This window comes from Zasmidium cellare, assembly GCF_010093935.1.
Source record: "Zasmidium cellare ATCC 36951 unplaced genomic scaffold M409scaffold_38, whole genome shotgun sequence".
Taxonomy (NCBI): Eukaryota; Fungi; Ascomycota; class Dothideomycetes; order Mycosphaerellales; family Mycosphaerellaceae; genus Zasmidium; species Zasmidium cellare.
The window spans coordinates 322,283-343,951 of NW_022986982.1; the positions used below are offsets into that span (position 1 = coordinate 322,283).

The window sequence follows — 21,669 nt, forward strand, 5'->3', positions numbered from 1 at the left end:
TCGTGTGAGCTATTGTCGGTGCTTTCAATCCCCAGCCTTCTGATGGGGTCCATGCTAGTGTTTTGCAGCCTACACAAGATATCTATCGATGCCGAAGTGGTAGATCACAAAGGTAAATCAAATCACCTGACGGCATATCGCTCCACACCGCTCGTGAGATAGTATGTATAGTGCCCTCATATTACAGCATCCGCGTGAGACTAGGCACTCGACGACCCTCACCATAAGCTCAAAGACCTCTGGGAGCGCCGTTCAACGTGACGGTGATTCGAATGACAACAACTTGAGCCTTTGACTTGTTTTCAAACATTGACATTAAGATACAGCAACTCATACTACATCTCATCACATCATCACGCCTGGCAGCAAAATCCACCTAATCACAAACACCCACACCCACTACTCAGAGTGCTTCGGCTTCTTATCCGAACCCCCCTTAACCCACCTCGACAAATCCACCACGGGCAACTGAAACGGGAAATCCAACGACGCCAACAAGATGGCGAAGAAGATATACCAGCCCAGCAGGTCCGTGACGAACGTAAAGGCACCCGCGGCGAGCACGAGGGTCTTGGCGTACTCGGCGTTCCCCTCGTAGTCGGCGGCCTGGTACCAGAAGGCGGCGGCGAGGAAGCAGAAGGCCGGGGTGAGGGTGAAGAAGATGAGGAAGAAGATGAGGTTTGTGCGCAGGGCGAGGATCATGTAGAAGAAGCAGAGGAGGGCCATGAAGAGGAGGAAGAAGGCTGTTGTAAGAAGCATTAGCCGGCTTGGCTTTGGAGAGTGGGCGGGTGTGTTGAGTGTGGTCTTACCGAACGATGCGTTGAAGCCTGGTGTTTCCAAACCAGTCGACTCGGGATTCATTGGGTCCTTGTACGCGCCATATGAATTGTAGAACGGCTGGAGAGTTGCTCCGTATGCGAGCCAGAAAGCACCGAAGGTTCCGAAGACGACGAAAGGGAAGGTGTTGCCAAGAACCCACTGGAGATCGTAGTCAGTACAGACGTATAGCGCGTTATGTGGAGAGGCGTTGACTTACCTCGCCCAGAGATCCTAGAATCATGAGAAGACCGCCGAAGAAGAAGTAGACACCGGTCGATGCTGCTCCGTTGCCGCCGGCGCCGCGCCAGCCCATCAAGTCGCAGGATAGGGGAGTGAGGGAGAGTAGGAAACCGGCGAGGGCCCTGTAGTGGTTGTCAGTAACCTACTTTCCGTAGTTTGTGTGACAGAGTCTAGGCTGTGAGGCTTCCAGTCCGTCTACAGCATGTAGCCGCGCATGGAGTATTTGTGGTAGACCAGTAGCAGTGAAGCCTCGTGGAAGCTTCCCAAACTTATCAAAGCGCGCGAGAAGCTCCACAATGGCTTGCACAGTGCCTGAGGAGGGAAATGTATGTGTGATACTCACAATGGCGTTGGGTTACCTATTCAACGACAAAAGATTAGCCATCGGCCGGGGCAATCGATCGCGACAGGTGCCATTCTATCAACTTACCGAATGTCTTTCGCAAATCACCGGCGACGCGATTCTGCGGTGAAAGGTAGATCTTCTCGAAGAGCTCAGGGCTGATGGACAGCGACCCAGTGGTCTGGATTCGCTTCAATGCGGTTTCGGGATCCATGCTGCTGTCGAGGTGGTAGCCTTACGAGTCGAGTAGTCAGAACATCAAGCTCCTGGGTCTCGACTATGTGGCACACGACAAGGCTCACCGTTCTGGAAATCCTTCTCGACTGGAGCGTCGTTGCTGCTCATGTTGTTACGACTGGATATGGACGGTGCTGGTTGTGCTTGACTGTGATTGATTGGCGTTGTATGAAATGTCAATGGATAACAACACGACGCAGCAAACAAGCAGCAGGACCAGCAGTGGGGATGAAGAACCTCGCCAGGGCAAGGGCGAACGAAGACATCTTATTTGATCTGAGAGCACAGACGATACTTTCACGGCTCCGCACAAGCAGTTGTGCCGCTGCCGCCGCCAACTAAGAACAGGCAGAAAAACCTGGGGCCAGACTGGAACAAGAAACACCGCACTTGGGGGAGCGATCGCAAAAGGCGCCATCGTGCAAGCAGGCAGAGCAGAACAGGGGAGATCAACTCTCCGCACTGCAGCCCGTTGATGCGGTTGGATTGGATCCTCCCGTGACAGTCAGGACCAGCGGCTCTCCGGATGGCTGGGTGGCCGGATACCATCCACCGGCGTGTGTCAGGCCCCGTCTGTCGTAAGCGAGGGATCGATGCTTGCGGGCGACTTCACCTCCTCGCATCCGCATGCATTTCGAGCAGGTTTTTGTCGTTCCAAGACTCATTTTCAAACGAAAAGACGCTCCAAAGCTCGCTGTGCCGGACGGACGGAGAGCTCTCGCGTGAGGTGATGTGTTTGATGCTAGATCGCGAACGGTTTAGCTCCCAGAGCGGGTCTGGGGAGATCTTGCGGGGAAGGAGCTGTTTCTGGGAGTGCACGCGCCAACACAACGGCGTTGTCTGTCTCTTTCGTGCCTGGGAAATCACCATCAAAAGCACAACAAATCTCTCTGTTCTGGCCACGGAGCTCTTTGCTGCCGGAGCACAGAGATCTCCGTCCGAGGAGTTGGTACGTCGTCTTGAGACAATGTGAGGGCTCTCCACAAGTTCACATCTCTCTGGTATCCCTCTCCCAAGGCCAGTCCCAAGGAGAGCACTCCAAATACGGGAGCGGGTTGAAGGTGCCCGGTGAATAGAGGACGATGAACAGAGCCGCCTCGGCGTGTGCATCTCGATCGTGATGGTACCCTTCCTCGCTCTCTTTTCACCGTGCCAATCAATCCAACGGGCCAATGGCTATACGGACTCGCGGATGATTGGTTCGACTATATTGTGCAGCATGCAGCGGTACGGTTGCCCGGAAATTGGCGTCGTCATTGAGCTGCAACCAACCTCATGGAAGACTTCCTATTAACACCAACTTTGTTCGATCGGATGGGCGCATGTGAAAGCTGTCGCCATAGAGCTGGATTATGGCTCTATACCCTCCGTCAAGTCTTGTGGTGCCTTTCTCTGGGTCTTCGTGTAGAGCGAGGCATCCAGATGAAGAAAGTGGTGACACTTGCGAGTCATTTCTGGCCCCATCGTCTGTCAAGCCTGACCATGCTAGCGCAGCAACCCGGGAGATCGGACATGGGTGTATCCATCTGGCGAATTTGGAATACACGGGTTCAATAAGAGCTTTCAACGCCTCCTGTTGATGCAAGCTGCGCATTTTGTTGCTCGACAATGATTCACATGCTCGTCGTCAAAGGAGTCTTCTGAAATAGGCCTGGTCTGGATCACCGCTATCAGTACTTAAGTACAGTCTGGCAAGCTATGTCTGCGTACCTGCAGGAGTGTGAGGTTCGGGCGATGACAAGCCTTGTTTAATTTGACAATCCCCTGGTGTGCGGTGGATGATGGCCTCATTCAACCGCTGAGACGCCGCCGTATTGTCATTAGCGAACTAGACCCGTCGCAAATCAACATTTGCTATTCGTATCGTTCGCATCGCTGCCAAACTTTCGAAAGTGGCGACTCGTTTTGCCATGGTACAGGCCAACAGATGCTGGTGTACAGATCTGGAAAGACAGCTATACTCGCGATGGGCAAAGGTCATGGGCGATACCTGGGTACTTCTTTGTCCTCATCAAGCATGCCTTATCTCGACTGAGAGCCAAGGCTAGCCACTCGGTACATGTGATTTTGGTTTTGTATGGCGTGCGAAGTCAACATTGGCTCTTCGAGCTGCACATGCGCCGCGTTGACGTGGTAATAGTCTTGATTGCCCTCTTGAATCTCTGATGCTTGCCAACTGGAAGACCGTGGCCATTGAAGCAGCTTTGAACCATGTGATCGTTCGACAGAATTAAGCGCTTTTGGATTTGTAGGGGCGTCCTAGTCGAGTTCTGCAGGGTCTTGCTTGTCTGAACATCACCTGCCGGCATCGACGTGGAGGTATGGAGCATACCTACTGTTGCACAAGAGCATTTGCAGTGATGGGTAGCTGACTTATTCCCGCTCGGTTCCCAGCATCTGCATCAACTGCCTCTGCTTGCCCTTGATGACACGAGCAATGTCGTCAACATCCAGTCCTCGCATACCATCGCCGAGTCGTTGGGTATCGTGCTCGAGCTTTTCCATATCTGCTCGCAAAACGCCGTCGACCAGCTGCACAGTGCTTCCTTCAGACTTGGCGTACACAGCGTTCAAAACACTTTGAAGATCAGCATCCGTGCGAGCAAAAGAACCAGACAGCGTCTCGGTGATGTTGGACTCGGTGGACTTTCCGAGGCTTGCCAATTTGTGCTCTTGATCTCGGACTGTGGCTTCAAGCATGCCGCTGATCTTGGCGACACTGTCCGCATCACCAATCCGGACATCATGTTCCCTGAGGAATGGTAACGTGGGGTCCTGCCCTTCAGAAAAGTTGGCTTGAACCAGTCTGAGGAGTTTGAGGCCTCTTCCACCACTTCTTTCGGTAGCAGGCGAGCTTTGCCTTTGTGGTCCCCCCGACTTTGGACTGGGTGCGGCAACAGTCTCCTCCAAGGTGTTGGACACAGCCTGCAAAGCTGCGCTGTGGGAATGTAGACGATAGATGTGGTCACCGATGGCATCAAGGCGCGAGGTGAGGTACGCCAATGCTGCCACAGTATATTCTGCCCACTTTGCCTTTTGTGCCTGCGAATCGACTTGAGCGGATACCATGCCTCGTTTAAGCGGTTTGCGAAACTGATGGTCTACAGCAATGGCGACCAGACCATCGATTTCACTCCCGAGCTCATCCAGTTCAGCGCGTAGCGTAGCCCGCTGCTTTGTCTTTGATTCGGATAAATCACTTGCCGTCGAGCCGTTTTGGTAACGACCGTAATCTGTGAGGGTTTCGTGGTAGACCTTGTCGAGTCGTGCACGAATCTCACTAGCAGAAAGGGCAGCTAAGGTAGAACACAATCGCTCCACATCTGCGGTCTCATTATCGCCCTCCAGGCTGTTCGAGAACCTAGGCAAGATTTTCTGCAGTCCGTCCAGTAACCTATCGTCCTTTTCGAAGATACGCTCCACGCTGGACGGAATACCTGAAGTAGCCGAGTCTGACTGTTTGCTCAGGGTGCGAAGCCGTCCCGTCGTTGTTTGAGACACATCGTCAGTCTCGAAGTCCAGTTGGGCTCTCTCATGAGCGAGCCTTTTCTCTCGTGCTTCCCTCGCATTAATGGCCCCATTGCGGGATGCGTTGCGCGCCTGGATATCCCGTAACGCTTTCCTTTGGGACTCGAATAGCGCACACTGTTTCTCGATTGCGGCTGTGCTGGCTTCGATTGAATCAATTGCGGCTTCGAATTCTGCTTCAGACAACGGCCGGCCTCCAGGTGCTGCTGGAATACTGAGGTCTGCCTCACTGTTCTCTGCACTTGAAGAATAGATGAGAATCTGGCTTAGAAACTTCGAAAGGCTATACTCACAAGTTCAACTCGTCCTTGCTTAGGAGAGTCGTAGAATGCAAGTGCTGTTTGACCCAATCGGTGGCCTTGTCTCGGGTACCCGCTGTTTCGAAAGCCCAGGCGACATCGTCTCCATTGAGTGGGATATCGCGTTCAGATAGGGCTCGGAGGAGGATGTCCAATTCGGGGGGTGCCATTTCGATGTTCTGCTGCACGTTGGCGTTGTTGCTGTCAAATTGATGCGCTGGCTGGGATCCACTTTCCTTCGGCAACGCTATTTTAGAGTTCGGCCCGATGCGGCCTGTGCGCGTGCGGCTCTTCTTTCGTCCGACTTCTTCAACGACAACATCAAGATCGAGTCGGGAAATTTATTATCGCCCGCGGCGTTGTCCTCCCATCCCTTACATTCAAGCCATGATGGATTCATGATAGCAAAATCCCTCACCGTCTCCATCATGTCGAAAACGTTCGCTTTCATCTGCACCGGGCCCGGCGTGAACCAGGATGCTCGAAAGGACGTCAGGTTCGCAGCACGATCTCACACGGCTAAAGTGAACCGCAATCGACGGAAACAAGCCTTGTCGCGCAGGCGAATGACCACCCCGATGCTGGGCATGCAGCCCAGGCAGTCCGCAGCGCTATTTGGAGCATCGAATAGCGCCATGCCGGATATCTCGTCACCTGCAGTGGCCGATATCGTTGACTTTTGTCAGATCTCCTGCGTTCTGGGGGTAGGGTCTGGGGGTAGGGGATACACTGCTAACATACAGCTGCAGTATTCCGTAGCGTGCTCACGCAACCGTTCACGCCAAGTGAGATCGGCCACTGGTTTCAGGGCTTCTGTGAGACGCCATTGCTGTACCACTCGTGGGCTCATCATCGCTTCTTCGTTGAAAGTCGGATGCGAAGAGATCTCCCTGGCGATCGATGGCAGTCCATGGTCTCAACGAGGTCCAGCGCCCACCATCTCATTGGAGACTCGCTCTCAGATCCGGGTAATGATCGAGAGAGCATCGAAAAGCTCCTCCTTGCCATGGCACTCACCAGTCAGCATGAAAGAGATGCTTCAACAGTCGATGATCTACCATTATGCATACCGCACATGCTTTATACCGAAGGTTTTGATGTATTCCGCGTCAGGCAGTTGGACGGCTTTCTCCCGGCCGCAGTATCACTCATCAGCCGACTTCCCGACGGTCTTGAATCATTGGTAGACACTGGGCTGTTCCGCATCATGTGCATGTAAGGCTCATCCGAATCTCTTGCGCCAAGAACTACTAATGAGTGCTTCGGTAGGGTTGATCTCTTATCCGCAGCCGCGAGTTTCGCCCACCCTTTCTTTCCATGTGGCTGGGAACATCCTTTCCACATTGACCTTTCGACGACCAGCGACGAAGCGATGCCTGGCCATGGCTTCCATCGACTTGGCCTGCAAGGCGCTCTCCCGCGGTCAACAATATTGGTCAAGCCCTGTCATTTGGACCGGTTCATGGCAAACTACGATAAGATGCATCTCTCATCAAGTGACTTCCAAGATCTTTTAGCTTGGCGCAATGCTGTTGTGCATGAGCTGCTTTCCTTGCCCACGTGGGAGGGGTTGTCCGACGAAGAGAAGTCGACGTCATTCCAAGGTCTCTATGAGTGCTGTCGGCTAGCCGCAACATTATATTGCAACGCTATCATATGTGCAACTCCAGCGGGCAGCAGGGGAATCACAGAGCCGTTGCGTCAACTGACAGCATTTCTGGAGGTGTTCTCCACCTGGCGGCTGGAGTTAAGCGAAGTAGCATTGTGGGCCTCGTTCGTGGGAGGGCTCGCTTCCTATGGTACCGAGTACTGGAAACCCATCGTCCGAAGCGCTCGATATTTGACGAAAATCTGCGGGATCTCGTCAATAGACGAAGTTCAGACGGTGCTACATCGCTGGCTATGGTCCGACAGCGCATGCGAGCTCGGTACAAGAGCTCTCTGGACAGCTCTAAGTGTGGAGAACGACGATATACGAATAGAATACCAAACAGAACAGTAATCATCCACACCATCACCCAACCACGAACATTCATTTAAATTTAGACTTTCAGATGCACGTGCTAGGGTGGGTCAAAGCTTAACCCCATCGAGTAGTTGGCCGGGAGCATCCGTTCTCACATCAAGAGCCAGGATTATAGATTATGTACGCTGCCAAGAAGCCACAGAGGAAGCTTACAAAGTCGTTTGGGATGCAGGTAGACCTTGTCGATATGCAGCCTTCTCTATCTATGTATCATACGAGATCTTGGCGAGCAAAAGTCGGTTGTCGGGGGACGATGTCGGAGAGCTCTCCACCGAGACGATGTCTCAAAAGTGCGAGTGCATCGTGTGCAGGTGGATTAGGTTGCATGGAACACTTCAGGTTCGAGCTGTCAATGCTATTTTCTGCAGTCAACGTGGACCTATTTTTGTCGCCTTATAAGGGTTGCGACGAGCACTGCCTCGACATGTGTTTCAATCGTCAACAATGGATCGTGCAGATCAAACTTACCGTTCGAGCTCGGATACCAATCCTCAGTGCGACTTCATCACAATAGACGATTGCCTGTACACAGGAGATGCTTGGCTGCGGGCTTCTCCAGACGACCTTCAGGGATTCCCACCACGTCATCCAACGTCGAAAAAGCTGAGAGACCAACAGGGTGACGAAGAGAGTCCGGTTAACTCCAATGGTTCTGGTTCGACTCGTTCTGGGTACGGAGGAGACGGCTTCGAACGCAGCTCATTCGACCAAATGCTGTTCACAGACCCCGACCTCATCAATGACAGCGTTCTGAATTCCTTTTGCACGACGACGCCTGGCTCCGTCGATGAACAAGATGGCTTACCAGCGGGTGTGAATGTTCAGAATGGTCGAAGTCGCTGGATGGAGAACGCCTCTCAGGGAAATGGGCCGGATAAGGAAGAGCGCTTGGCTCGTCGACAAGCTCAGAATCGCGAAGCGTAAGTAGTCTACGCAACACCACGGCGATCTTCAATTGTAGAGCTAGTCATCTGACGACTTGCACAGGCAGCGAGCTCATAGAGCCAAGCAGAAATCGAAGTTGAGCACGCTCGAGAGCAGGGTTCGGCTGGCAGAAAGCAATTGTCGGCTGCTTGAAGAGGCGAACCAAAGAATGGAAGACGTGCTGCGGAATCTCGTCAACGATGCGGTCAAGGTCCTCGCATCTCCAGCTCGGCCAAATCAGCCAGGCCATCGGCCGTCGAGGTTCGCCATGGATGCTTAGCGAAGTTCATCCAACAGGAGATTGGTGGTGGCTCTCGTGTTCTTTGGCGAGCGTTATGGAAGGCCCATTCTTTCATGGCATGATGGCAATACCACGGAGATAAGTGAGATTCGAGTCACGCTCGCTGTTGGAGAACATAGCGGAATGATATCCAAGACCTGTCGTTGTCGTGTCGTTGTCTTTCCTTCGAGCGCTGGTGAGGTCAGATCTTGGCCCCACTTTCTCCGCGATTTCAAACCTTCTTGAGCCGAACAGCTCACTCTTCGTGCATCAGTCGAACATCAACCTCGAGAGAAATCATTCACTATGTTGGAACGCGTGACAAGACAAGCACTGGCAAAGCCCCTCTCGCCGCTGTTCGTATTCCAAGCTGGCTCTCGCCCGGCCATCACATCCACTTCCAACGGCTCCCAGACGCGCAATGCAACCACCTCCTCCCTCCCAAACAGCTCTGCCGCGTCTCGGCGCAAGGCAGTGACCGTAATCAACGACACCGGACGAGTACCCTGGGAAAATTTGAGTATTGGCGAGAAGGCAGCGAGAGCGACGCAGCAAACATTCAACTTTGGCCTGGTAGCCCTCGGTATTGCCTTGACAGGCGGAGTGTTCACCGTCCTATGGCTCGAGGTCTTCTCGACAGACAGCAAGACCGCATTTTTCAATCGAGCCGCCGACCGCGTACGAGCAGACCCGAAATGTCGTGAGCTTCTGGCAGGAGAAGGTGTGCACAGCAAGAGGGAGATTAAAGCATATGGCGAGCCGAGCTGGAGCCGATGGGCTCGTAACAGGACGATTGCAAGCCGGCTGGAGAAAGATCGAGCGGGTGTGGAACATTTGCATATGCACTTCTATGTTGAAGGGCCGGCGGCGAAGGGTACTGTCAATCTGCATATGTCGAGGCGGGAAGGTGAAGAGTTTGAGTATGAGATGCTTGCGCTGGATGTGCCTGGACAGCCTCGGTACTACTTGGAGAATGCAAACTCGAAGAAGCTGGACCAACGGAATAAAGGGAGGATGTTTGGCGTGAGGTGGAACTGAGGCTTGCGCTGTTAAAATACTCAGACTGCAACAACTGATCTATGTGGATCGAGAGATAGCGCAATTGCAGCTTTGTCCATCGGCCGCTCAGCCTGTCAAGTCGGGATACTGCTGCATCTATATCACACCTGCCAATTCTTTCCGCATGGCCTCCTTCACAATGCTCCCGCACAGCTTGGCGTGAGGGTTCGTGTGGACAGCCAATGCTTTGGCAACCTCGTTGCCATACAGACCACCGAGGTAGAACAGCCTCGATGCTTCTTCCTCAAATCTGTCTTTGGTCCATGAGGAGCCATCCAACTCAGCAACTTCCATGATTACATCGGTATCGAGATCTTTGAAGGCAGCATAATACAATGCTCCAAGCTGGGTGTATGATTGTGCGAGGAGACGACCTTGTGCTGGAGATACGCCATCTTGAGGCCTTGCCGGAGAGACCAACTTGACGGACGCAGTCAAATCATTCACAGCGGCTACTGCAGCAGCACTTTTTTCGCCATCAACGTCTGACTTCTTCTGACAGAGGGTGTTTCGGTCACCGAATCTCCACCTTCGCAGTTGTGCTCGATTATTCCTTGCCGAAGCATATTCAGGGTGGCAATCGATAATGTCGTCGATGATGGCCAGAGCGGCTCTGAAAGCGGCATCTTTTGATGTTTGTTGCGGCCCTGCGTTCTTCTCGAATTGCTCGATGATAGAAATGGCTTCCTTCTCGCGGGATTTGAGCTTCAGCAGCAGCTCAGCGTCTAGGATGCGAGGATCGGTCGGCAGGTCGGGGTTCACCAGCACTTCGACTCTTGTGGGTGCACTTTCAGGATCGAAGACCTGGGCAAGCACCTTGGAGTCCGCTTTCGACAGTTGTTTTGGCAGCATCGTTGCAGGATGCGAATGACGACTTGGGATGTACGAATGAAGGCTTGCTTTCGAAAGATATTCTGCGCTTCTTCTGTACGACCGTCAGCACGACGACGTCTTATCAAATCGTTGATAGGAACTGGTTGCAGTACTCTCTTAATCCGACCGCTTACTCTCGGCAGAAGGTCTGAAGCCGCTGTAAACCGAGCTTCACGTGACAGCGGCTTACGGTCTTACGTTCAGCCGCTGTTCTCCTGCGCCTTCCACTGGCTGCACCGAAGATGCCGCAGCTTATGTGTAGCGATGAGGAGGAAAGAAAGGAGGGTAGGTCATAAGACGTTCGTGTTCCCTTTGTTACCATCTTAACTTTTTCTTTCAAATCTCCTCTGCCTTTTCAACTATCAACAAGTCAACATGGCGCCAGGAGCACTACTCGTCACCGGTGAGAATGGCCGAACAACGCCTCTATACGATTCCGATGCGTCTGCACCTGCGGTTCAGGCGCCTAATCACCAAGTCGAGTATAGAGGCTACGACCATGTAACGTGGTGGGTCGGCAACGCCAAGCAGGTGAGCTCAGCCGTTTCGGTCCAACAAAGAGATCTTTTCTGACCATGCGTTGTAGGTGGCTCAATACTATACGACTCGAATGGGCTTTCAGCCTGTTGCATACAAAGGTCTAGAGACAGGCTCAAGATTCATCGCCAGCCATGTCGTGCAAAACAACGGTGTCCGTTTCGTTTTTACATCACCCGTACGATCTTCAAGTCGGCAGACCCTCAAGGAAGCACCCGCGGAAGACCAAAAGATCCTGGATGAGATCTACGATCACCTCGACAAGCACGGCGATGGCGTGAAAGATGTCGCCTTCGAAGTCGACGATGTCCGTGCCGTGTACGAGAACGCCATCGCCAACGGAGCAGAATCCGTCGCATCGCCACACACCGACAGCTCAAAGGAAGGCGACATCCTCTCAGCATCAATAAAGACCTACGGAGACACTACCCACACATTCATCGAACGAAACTCATACTCCGGACCGTTCCTCCCCGGCTACCGCGCCGTCACCAACCCGGACCCCGTCAACGCCTACCTCCCCTCCATCAACCTGGAAGCGGTCGACCACTGCGTCGGCAACCAAGACTGGGATGAAATGAACGACGCCTGCGACTTCTACGAGCGCTGTCTGGGGTTCCACCGCTTCTGGAGCGTCGACGACAAGGACATCTGCACGGATTTCTCCGCGCTGAAATCCATCGTCATGAGCTCCCCGAATGAGGTCGTCAAGATGCCCATCAACGAGCCTGCGACGGGCAAGAAGAAGTCGCAGATTGAGGAGTATGTCGATTTCTATAATGGTCCTGGCGTGCAGCATATCGCTCTTCGAACACCGAATATCATCGAAGCGGTTTCGAATTTGCGCGCGAGAGGCGTGGAGTTTATCAGTGTGCCGGAGACGTACTACGAGAATATGCGGTTGCGTCTGAAGCAAGCTGGGATGAAGCTCAACGAGTCCTTCGAGACGATTCAGAGTCTGAACATCTTGATCGACTTTGACGAGGGAGGGTACCTTTTGCAGCTCTTCACGAAGCCGCTCATGGACCGCCCGACGGTATTCATTGAGATCATCCAGAGGAACAACTTCGATGGATTCGGAGCGGGGAATTTCAAGAGTTTGTTTGAGGCGATTGAGAGGGAGCAGGACTTGAGGGGGAATTTGTAGGAATTGAGGTTGGACTCTACAAAAGGGGCGTTCGGCGATGGAATGCAGGTCTCAGTTCGTCAGGTAACAATCACGATAGATTGCAAAAGACTTCCATTACCACATTCCTCTTTCAGATCAATCAAACACAACCCCCAACCGTCCTTTATGCTTCCCCGAATGCATCAAATCCAGCATCTCCTGGAACTGCTCCAGCTTGAACCGCGTCAAGTGCGGCTTGATACCGTGCTTGTGACTGAACTCTAGACACTTCACCAATCTAGGCGTAATTCCATTATTCGACCCTCTGACTCGGATCCTGTTCATCGAGATCTCCATCGCGTTGAACTGTAATGGCCTCTGCGGAATTCCCGTGACCATCAACACTCCATTCGTGCGCAGCAATGCTGGTATTGAGGAGTACGCCGGCACGGAATTGGTATAGTTGATCGCGGCATGGCAGCCTCTCCCACCCGTGATAGCTTTGATCTTCGCAACATAATCCCCATCGACTTGCGGATTGAAGACGAAATCAGCACCTTGGGCCTTCGCTTCCTCCAGGGCATCAGGCGAGAGATCGATCCCAACGACTTTACACTCATAAGCCTTAAGGTACTGAACCCCAAGATGTCCCAACCCACCACAGCCCACAACCGCAACCCACGTCTCCGCCGGCTCCACACCCTCCAACTCCGCAACCGTATCCGTCACGGAATTGAACGCCGTGCACCCCGCGCAGAACATCGGTGCGAGGGTCGTTAGATCCATCCCCGAGGGGATTTTGGCAGCGTTCCTCCAGTGGATGGCCACGTACTCCTGAAAGTAGCCGTCGACGGTCATCCCCTGGACTTTGGGGGAGCCGGTCTCGCAGTTCAGGTTATGGATTTGGCAGCCGGGGCAGTCGTAGCAGCAGTCGATGATGGGGAGGAAGCCGATCGAGTCGCCGGATTGGAAGGTGGGGACTTGGGAGCCGAGTTGGAGGATGGTGCCGCAGGCTTCGTGGCCCTGGGGAGGTTAGTCTGTGGTTGTTGTTTGGTGGTGGAGGGAGTTGGTAAGTTACCATCGTGAAAGGCTCGCCCTCGCCGAGCGTGAGACCTTGCTCGTTGGACTCGAAGAGCATCAGGTCGCTGTGGCAAAGGGAGGCGGACTTGACTTTGACGAGGATCTCGTGGGGTTTGATGGAGGGGATCTAGAACCAAGTCAGTCAATTTTTCCAAGGGATGGTCGCATGTCGAGGAACTTACCGGAATCTCATTGATCGAGACCGTTTGGTCCTTGGGATTGAACTGAGCAGCCTTCTGCGTTGCAGGCAGTTGAACACCATTGGTGCCGTTGGTAGCCATGTCAATGCCCATCAAGGTTATTGATATCGCAGCCTTGTTTGAAGTTTGGACAAGCAGCCAGGGAATTTCAGATGAGTGAAAGTGAGGTCGTGCCTTGACCCACCTACTTCATCTTACCGAGTGGAAACACCGAACCAAGCCCGCATCGTCAACAACACCTCGAACAACCACGAAGCGAGCCCCGCAACAGGTGTGTCGAGTCTCCACAGTTTTGGAGAACACCACTTACGCGGCCGTAGCTGGGAGGCGGTTGTACTTTCGAGTCTATGGAGAAGCTTACCCGTGAGAGCTCCTTTCTCACGATCCATCCGCGACAGCATGTCGGAAATCCTCCAAAAACTTCCACCTCGACTCCTTCTTCCACTTCTTCTCCGACCATCCGTTCAAATGCTTCGGCCACTCGTCAATGATCCCCTTCAGCGTCCAATCGTGCGCCAACACGGTCAACACATCCTCATTCGCGTCGAACCCTTCCACCTCCCTGACCGTCTCCTTTAATTTTTCATTGTCGTAGATGAGAGCATACTTCTGCTTCTTGTAAGTGCCCGCTCCTGGATCGATCAGCTCGAGAACATGATCCTCTCGACTACCATTCCTGAGTAATTTTGAAAAGAGACCTCCAGGGCATGGGCCAGCGTGGATGTGCGGGAGTGGCGATGGATCGATATTCTCGGGCAAAGGCATGTACATGGTCGGCCGTATCTCGCCGCAGTGATGCGCCGAATCACCACACATGTGCACATACTCCGGAGCATCGACCTTCGTTCTGGCGAGTGCGTTGACGTGAGCGATCGTGTGGCCTGGTGAGTCCAAGAGGTAAAAACTTCCATCGCCGAAGTAGTCATACGCCCTGAAACCACCGATTTTCAAATCTGCATTTCTGAAATCCACCTCCACCACCTCCCGTCCCTCAAAATCACTATCAAGAGTCTGCGCCTCGGGATCGGTGGGATACCCCGGCATAAAAGCCTCCTTCCCACCCTCGCCCATAATCAACTTCGTACTCCCCGGAAAAGTCGAGACATCCCCCGTATGATCGAAATGAAAATGACTCCAAATCACCCCCTCCACACTCCCCAAATCCACGCCCCCCTCACTCAAAATCTCGCTCACATTCTTCTTCACATCGAGAGATTCCAGCGTGCCGTTGGCGAGGTACTCTTTGATCCCGACCGCAGGAGCGCAGTTCCACCAGTCCTTGCGCATGCCTAGGTCGTAGACGAGTTTTCGGCCGGAGGGGTGTTCGATTAGGAGAGACCAGCATCCTGTGCGTACGCGCCCGAAGCCGGGGATGGGTGGGTCGTAGAAGTATTCTGTGGGGACGCCGGAGAGCCAGAGGGTGCTGTCGATGGCGGAGACGGTGACGGTGGTGGTTCCTGGGGGGATGTTGAGTTTTGGGGGAGGTTTTGGGGGCATTGTTCACGATGGCTGGCAGGGAAGTTGTTGTTGTGTATTGGAGAGGCTTCTTGTTTGATGTGTTGCGCTAGAAGTGGTTATTCTCGATATCCCGTGGGATCGGGTTTTGAACGACGGGATGTTTGCTGCCGAGTTTGATCATGAAGGATGAGAGAAGGCCATACTTATACCACCCTTGTTATGCCAGCATTTTTAAAGTCCTGAATCATTCTGCCGTAGTTAGTAACATTGTCCTCCGGAGAGACTCGTTTGGTGCGTGGCTGTGCGAGACCCTGCTCGGACGAAAGCTGTTTGTCCGCTCGTGGCAATTCTGCCCTTGGTACCACAACACAATCGACTAAAGACCATGGTAGCTCGAGGAGAAAGCGGGAACGGCGCAAGGCCGTCTCGATTAGAGCGGCAATCCTTCTCCGTCAATTCACGTGAAGCTATCTGGGTATCTTACTTACATGCAGCTGGCATCAGCGGCTTCTCCATCAGGTAATCTCAATGGTACTGTTCATGCTCTCTTGTTTCTCGTTCGTGCTGTTGTACGTTTCGGCTTGACGACCTCCTGTTCACTGGATTGCTCGTCATCTTCGTCATCGTCAGCGGCGAAGAAGTACTGGCTTCTAACCGGCGTAGCCTTCTTAGCTGCTGAGCGACTAGGTCTGGCTCGAGCAGACGACTTCGCTTTAGCCTGAGGTGTGATGATGACCTTTGGGGAAGTCCTCTTGCGCGATACGATGACACGCTCGTCTTCATCTTCCGGATCAGACAGAGGAGACTCGTCGCTGTCGGAGGTGACCTTCGCCTTGGCTTTCGATTTGGACCTCTTTGGAGAATTCTTGTTTGATCGAGCACCCTCCACCTTCGCGTTAACGCTGGGTGCTCTGAGCTCATCGGGTTCGTCGTTCTCATCGTCCCCTCCATCAAACTCGTCTTCTCCACGGCCAACAGGATGGTGCAGCGACTGCAACGAGATCGGGGTGACAGGCGCATGATGGCCAGCTTCCACAGGCTTGGAAGGCTGCAAGCTCTCCGCATCTTCTTCAATCAAGAACCCTCCGTCACCAGCATCCTCGTGGGTGACATCCTCGTCTTCGTCGTCATCCTCGGCCATGAAGCCCCCAGCAAGATCGTCTTCAACCTCGCGATTGGGTCGTCCTTGAGGTACTTCCTCCTCGTCGTGGCCTGGGCGGAAAAACCCTCCAGCATTGTTATTATCGTCAGGAATATTTTCCTCGCGTCCTTCGTACTTCGCTTTCTTCACAAACGGGTTGATCTCCTCTTCAGCACCTCCAGAGTTGGCGTACTCGACGCGCATTCTGTCAATGATCCGAAGACCCATAAGCATCTTCCGCCACCAATGTAGTGCGGTATCGGTTCGCTTCGTATCCTCTTTGCGCTTTATCTCCGCTTGCTCAGCACGCCATGCGTCCCTGACCATCTGGGCATTCTCTTGGGCGACCACGACACCTGTGAGAACCGGCACAGCACGCTGTTTCCCGAACTCGAAACCTGTGCAGGCCTCTGCGTAGTCAATCTCGAGTTTGCGACATAGCTTTGCTGTTCCCTTCAACGGAAGATGTACAGCCCCTTTCGGCACCATGGTATCGACATAGACGTCCATGTTGCCAAACGCATTCTTGGGAATGACCCCGTTCTCGATGGGCGGTGGAATGATCCAATCCGTCTGATCCCAGCTGTACAGGGCTTGTTGAAGTTTCTCGCCGGTCTCACGAAGAGCATCCTCCATCTCGCGCTTGCGGATCAATGTCACGGCACGCATGGGAACGTGCTTCATCGGTTGGGCACCCTCCTTGATCATGCGTCCTTCTTTGTGCCACGACTCCACGGTCTTGCAAGGGACGACATCGTCTCTACGGTAAACATCATGTTCCTTTGCCTTGTCGCCCTTTCCGGCAGAAAACTTCTTGACTGGCTTAGAGCCGGGTTTGATGGCTTCCTCGCGACGGAGATGCTGTTCGAGCACGAATTCAGCAGATTGCTTGTACCACTGCAAGCTTTCTTTTTCAACTTCCTTTTCTTCTTTGCCAGCCTTGAATGGCTTGAGATCTGTCTGCTCCTCGAGATCATCTGCCGGCGTTCGCTTGAGTTCTGGCCGATCGTACAAAGACATGACCGTACGAAACCAATCATAGTCCTCATACTTTTTGACTTTGCCTCGCTTGTTGTAGATGGGGATCTTTTCGGCTGGCATGCGCATTCCCTTCGTCTTTCCAGGTAATTGATGCTTCTTTAGATAGCGAATGGTTACATCCTTGGCGGTGTTATCGGCATTGAATGCGATTGTGTAAGCGATGACTTGCTTCGCATTCTCGGCCTTCTTGCCACGAGGTTCAAATGTCTGAAGCAGCTCGTCGTTCGAAGCGATGGTTGACAAGACGATGGGATCGACCGGAATGAATTTGTGTGACACGGGAGAGCACACCTCTGCCCAATAAGTTGGAAAAGCGAGATCGCGATCGTATTTCGTCGTCGGTTTCTTCCGTGTTGAGGGTGTGACATCAATGACGGACAGATCATCGTCATCGTCTTCCATTTCCTCTGGCGATGAGTCGCTGGACGGTGGCTCGCTCAAAGAGCTTCCAGAGTCGTCCAAATTGATGGGCCGCCCCTGGTTTCCCCTGGCCGACTTGCGCTTGGGTTTTGCTTCCTTGAGCTTTGGTAGCGCCTTTTCCGCGCTCTTCGCACTCGAAGGGTGCTTCGCTGATTTCCCATTGGTCTCGGGTTCTTCAGCAGCAGCTTCAGCGTTTTGTTCTTTCTTAGACTTCTTTGGGTTGGCCTCCTCCGCCTTGCTCCACCCAAGTCCAGCAGGCTGCAGGTTTACCACCATTCTGGTCTCGAGGCCCACAGCTCTCAACAAGGCAACGAATAACTGCCCACCAACATCTCTTGAGCCTTCACACCTCCTGGCCAGTTCACGAAATGCCTTCTTATTATTCACACGTTCTCCATGCTCTTCGGCGTCAGATCTGTTCTTCTCCCACGCTTTGATGTCATCTCGTAGCCTTTTCAGAGGCATGTATCCTTGCTTCCTCAGTGCAGGGCCTGTGACAGTGAAACGCTTCCGCCAATATGCCGTCAGCATCTTAAGAAGACGCAGTAACGGATCGCCTCCGCTCAAGTTCGGCACGCCTTGTTCTGTATGCTGTGCGTCGTAGTTCCAATCTCTTCCACTACTCTTCTCTTTGCCTTTGCGTCCTTGCTTGCCCCGATTCTTCGCTGCCGCTTCCTTCTTCTTCGCTTCCAGCTCTTCTTTACTGAGAGTGCCCATAGCCTCCCTCCATCTGGTGATTTCACTTTTGACGCCTTCGGTCAGTCCATCAAGCAGTATGCTATGCACCTCTTTATCATTCAGCCATGAGTTCCGAACAGTGTTGTGCCATAGTAGTGTCTGGACGTGCAAGCAATGGGTAAGCACGCGGATCTGGCGTTCTCGCTTGGAAGGCCCTTTCTTGCCGGTAGCCAGCGACACCAGAGGTTCGACGTATGTGCCATCGTCGTTGAGCGATACTGAAATGTCGCCAATCTCTCCATCGTCCTGATCGGCTGCTGGTGTTTTGGCGGCAGCTGAAGACCCTTCTCCTATTGCATCCTCCCAGTCCATCTCATCATCGTCATCCTCTGCTGGTGCGTGTGCCGTCTTCTGTTTCTTCGAAGGCTGTGCGTCCTCAAACTCGTCGCTGTCGACATCGCTGAGCTCGTCGTCGTCGTCGTCGCGGCCGTCTAGATATTCCTGCGCTTCTCTGCTAGACTTGAGCTTTCCGCTCGGCGTATCAGCTGCCTCGAACAGCGTAGGCTTCTTGTCCTTCGAGGCCGGCTTCTTTTGACGTTTGGCCTGGGGCAATGGCTCTGGCGAGTGCTCTCGCTTCCGCGGGACGAACGGCGGCATTGCGAGGGATCTGCTTGGTCACATCTACATGACCCGTCATAGTATTGTGGGCTTGGAGGAGATGAAGAGACGAGATGCATTCACAGACGCGGAATAGCTCATTCACGCGCGACGGTCGTTCCTGACAGTGACATCACCACACCTTCTGCATGGTGCACTGGCCCCAGATCCCGCGATTCAACCACATCCAATCAATCTCCTCCGCCATTCTGGTGAACTCCATACTCTACATAAAAGTACAAACTTCCACCGAACTCGAAGTCTATGCTTCTATCTACGGCTCATATATCGTGCCTGGCATTCTTGCTCATGCCACGGAGCCGCTGGCCATACTGGGACGCAGTCAGTACGGGATATCTTTGAGATAGCAGCACCGAACTCACCCGGTAGAAGATATATGGGAGCGGGATGAAACATATCGAAATGCCAGCGAGGAGCGAGTTGCCTGGGCCGACGCCCAATGTGTTGAACAGCTGTCGAGCCTGATACCACCAAATCAGCCATCGACGACCAGCGACATGCCAGGATGACTTACAAAGAGTGGGAAGATGGCCCCGAACGTCGCCCGAAACAGCGTATTGCCAGCGAATACAGATGCACTGACTGCAGGATACGCTATGCCGAGATAGTTCAGAACTGGGTTGAATAACGTGATGATGGACACCGTGAAGAAGCCAGAGCCGATGACGGGCATGATCCAGTTGATGCTCGCCCTGGCCGACCATCCATACCAGAACAAGCATATCGGTAAGAAGACAGCGCCGAAGAAAGTAGGCGGCAACACCATCTCAGGTCTGAAGTCCGGCTTGTCAAACTTGGGAATCAGACCTCGCCGAATCCATAGGATGAAGAGCGGCAGTGTGATCACTCCGCCAACGAAGATGCCGATGAAGACAAGGCCTTGAAGTCCGATGCTGAATCCGTATATTCCACCGAAAACGATTGGAAAGGACTCAAACCAGGTGAAGAAGACGCCGTACAGGAGCGCCGTGTACAGGTCCAGGAAGAATACGATCGGCTCGGAGAACGTCAGTGTGCAAGCTCTGCCCAGAACTCGCAGGTGATCCTTAGTCTTGAAATGAGCAGCATCGATTTCGGACTGGCTCCTCAACCGATCGTCTCCCGTCGCTTGCCGCAGTCGCTTTGCTCGCTTGTACAAGATATGCGCCTCACTGGTCTCTGGTAGGAAGAAGAAGATCATGACGGTGGTGAAGCCAGACAGCCAAGTGATGATCCAGATTGTCCATCGCCAGCCTTCTGCTTCTGCCGCGAAGCCACCCAGGATTGGGCCAAAGACAGGACCGCAGATCCCAAAAGAGCCCCAGATGCAGATGCCGATTGCGATTCCAGCTGGGCCGTACATGTCGCTGATGGTTGCACCGCCAGTAGCCAGGGCGGGACTGCCAACAAACCCCGTGATGAAGCGAAAGACCAGCAACATTGGCATGTTGACCGCGAATCCGGTGGGGAGTTGGAGCAGTACGAAGAAGAGGAACGTCCAGAAGTACACGTCGTTGCGGCCGATTGTCGCGACCTCCGACATGGGACTCCACAGCATGGGACCTGTGCCGTATCCCCTGCATCTGTCAGCTATGAATCGACTGCCAACATTTCGAATAGCTTACAGTGTGAACAGAGACAAGCCCAACGTGGCGACCTCGCTACCAACGCCGAATTCCTCCATGATACTCTCTTCACCTGGAGTGTAGATGGAGCTGGTCATGTAGAAAGCCATGTTCATGAAGCAGATCTGGAATGTGACGAACAACTTCCAGTAGCTCGACCAATTCTGAGCATTCTGATAATGTCAATCAACGAGTTGAATCCCGCCCAAGTTCTTTCCACGGCGACTCACCTCAGGATCGTTCTCTCCATACCACCCAACAAGGTGGATATGTTTGCCTTGCTCGAGACGCTCTCCGCTTGATATTCCGTCTGAAATTGGCTCTGCGTCTTTCTCTTCACTTCTTGATACAACATCGCCTCGCCCGGCCGCCGACTTGGGTATAGAAGGATCGATCTCGTCAGGATATTGGAAAGCCCTTCTGCGCGAGAGGAGCCGTACGAACCGACCGAACTGCGTATCGCGAATTTGCGTTGTCATTGTTAAACTACCTCCAGAAGTTCAGACGCAGCCGAGGAAGTCTGAAGCGAACTTTTGTAAAAGCCATACTGGACGTTCGTTCTTCATGCGAACATCGAACTTATCGGAGATTGCATTGAAGACGGAGTTACGAGTTCTTCGATCAGGTGCTACCAAAGCCCTGTGCTTTCCTTGTTACGATTGTATACCACCGGCGCAATTTTCGAAGAATGAGTCGTCTGGGTAAGGCGTAGGGCTGACGTGCTGAGCAGAGGCGAAAGGAGTAAAGCGTAAGGCTGAAGGCATGCTATTCGCTCATTGGTCGATCTACATTCACTTGACCAGGGCCAAGGTATGTGCATGTGGCATGCATGCACGGAAAATCTTTCAGTTAAGTACTCCCAGAGCGAACCTTCAACGCCATGCCACTGCGAAGAAACACCACATCCACACCACGGTGTCCCACGCGTCCACCCCACGGCAGTATCTTCCTCTTTCAGCCTTCGTTCAGTCGTACGACGACCAATCACATCTTCAGGATCTCAACGGCACGTCATCAGTCCCTCGAAACAAACATTCACTTTTGCTGTTTATAGCATGATCAGGATGATTTCCCAGAAGCAAGCTCTTTCCTTGCA

General features: G+C 53.2%; 11 protein-coding genes across 11 annotated transcripts; 4 read left to right on the forward strand and 7 right to left on the reverse strand.

Moving 5' to 3' along the window:
* Window positions 1-399: 399 nt before the first annotated feature.
* M409DRAFT_58748 (uncharacterized protein) lies at window positions 400-1,747 on the reverse strand (the record flags this gene model as incomplete). Its single annotated transcript, XM_033813992.1, has 6 exons — window positions 400-743; window positions 810-978; window positions 1,037-1,181; window positions 1,403-1,418; window positions 1,490-1,636; window positions 1,705-1,747. 6 exons carry the CDS (start codon window positions 1,745-1,747, stop codon window positions 400-402), a joined length of 864 nt encoding a protein of 287 aa, XP_033662873.1.
* Window positions 1,748-4,012: 2,265 nt separating this feature from the next.
* M409DRAFT_27711 (uncharacterized protein) lies at window positions 4,013-5,636 on the reverse strand (the record flags this gene model as incomplete). Its single annotated transcript, XM_033808691.1, has 2 exons — window positions 4,013-5,408; window positions 5,461-5,636. The coding sequence occupies 2 exons, from the start codon at window positions 5,634-5,636 to the stop codon at window positions 4,013-4,015; spliced, it is 1,572 nt and encodes a 523-aa protein (XP_033662874.1).
* A 258-nt stretch (window positions 5,637-5,894) lies between these two features.
* M409DRAFT_58750 (uncharacterized protein) lies at window positions 5,895-7,468 on the forward strand (the record flags this gene model as incomplete). The annotated part of the gene is made up of 3 exons (XM_033813993.1): window positions 5,895-6,147; window positions 6,216-6,681; window positions 6,736-7,468. 3 exons carry the CDS (start codon window positions 5,895-5,897, stop codon window positions 7,466-7,468), a joined length of 1,452 nt encoding a protein of 483 aa, XP_033662875.1.
* A 468-nt stretch (window positions 7,469-7,936) lies between these two features.
* On the forward strand, window positions 7,937-8,696 carry M409DRAFT_27712 (uncharacterized protein; the record flags this gene model as incomplete). Its single annotated transcript, XM_033808692.1, has 2 exons — window positions 7,937-8,412; window positions 8,480-8,696. 2 exons carry the CDS (start codon window positions 7,937-7,939, stop codon window positions 8,694-8,696), a joined length of 693 nt encoding a protein of 230 aa, XP_033662876.1.
* A 306-nt stretch (window positions 8,697-9,002) lies between these two features.
* Window positions 9,003-9,734, forward strand: M409DRAFT_69486 (uncharacterized protein; the record flags this gene model as incomplete). Its single annotated transcript, XM_033818315.1, has 1 exon — window positions 9,003-9,734. One exon carries the CDS (start codon window positions 9,003-9,005, stop codon window positions 9,732-9,734), a length of 732 nt encoding a protein of 243 aa, XP_033662877.1.
* Window positions 9,735-9,851: 117 nt separating this feature from the next.
* Window positions 9,852-10,607, reverse strand: M409DRAFT_69487 (uncharacterized protein; the record flags this gene model as incomplete). Its single annotated transcript, XM_033818316.1, has 1 exon — window positions 9,852-10,607. The coding sequence occupies one exon, from the start codon at window positions 10,605-10,607 to the stop codon at window positions 9,852-9,854; it is 756 nt and encodes a 251-aa protein (XP_033662878.1).
* A 396-nt stretch (window positions 10,608-11,003) lies between these two features.
* Window positions 11,004-12,312, forward strand: M409DRAFT_27715 (uncharacterized protein; the record flags this gene model as incomplete). The annotated part of the gene is made up of 2 exons (XM_033808693.1): window positions 11,004-11,159; window positions 11,215-12,312. The coding sequence occupies 2 exons, from the start codon at window positions 11,004-11,006 to the stop codon at window positions 12,310-12,312; spliced, it is 1,254 nt and encodes a 417-aa protein (XP_033662879.1).
* A 117-nt stretch (window positions 12,313-12,429) lies between these two features.
* On the reverse strand, window positions 12,430-13,634 carry M409DRAFT_27716 (uncharacterized protein; the record flags this gene model as incomplete). Its single annotated transcript, XM_033808694.1, has 3 exons — window positions 12,430-13,296; window positions 13,352-13,480; window positions 13,536-13,634. 3 exons carry the CDS (start codon window positions 13,632-13,634, stop codon window positions 12,430-12,432), a joined length of 1,095 nt encoding a protein of 364 aa, XP_033662880.1.
* Window positions 13,635-13,931: 297 nt separating this feature from the next.
* M409DRAFT_69490 (uncharacterized protein) lies at window positions 13,932-15,050 on the reverse strand (the record flags this gene model as incomplete). Its single annotated transcript, XM_033818317.1, has 1 exon — window positions 13,932-15,050. The coding sequence occupies one exon, from the start codon at window positions 15,048-15,050 to the stop codon at window positions 13,932-13,934; it is 1,119 nt and encodes a 372-aa protein (XP_033662881.1).
* A 499-nt stretch (window positions 15,051-15,549) lies between these two features.
* M409DRAFT_27718 (uncharacterized protein) lies at window positions 15,550-18,948 on the reverse strand (the record flags this gene model as incomplete). The annotated part of the gene is made up of 1 exon (XM_033808695.1): window positions 15,550-18,948. One exon carries the CDS (start codon window positions 18,946-18,948, stop codon window positions 15,550-15,552), a length of 3,399 nt encoding a protein of 1,132 aa, XP_033662882.1.
* A 281-nt stretch (window positions 18,949-19,229) lies between these two features.
* M409DRAFT_37490 (uncharacterized protein) lies at window positions 19,230-21,052 on the reverse strand (the record flags this gene model as incomplete). Its single annotated transcript, XM_033810740.1, has 5 exons — window positions 19,230-19,280; window positions 19,332-19,430; window positions 19,484-20,525; window positions 20,574-20,746; window positions 20,804-21,052. 5 exons carry the CDS (start codon window positions 21,050-21,052, stop codon window positions 19,230-19,232), a joined length of 1,614 nt encoding a protein of 537 aa, XP_033662883.1.
* Between the last annotated feature and the right edge of the window lie 617 nt (window positions 21,053-21,669).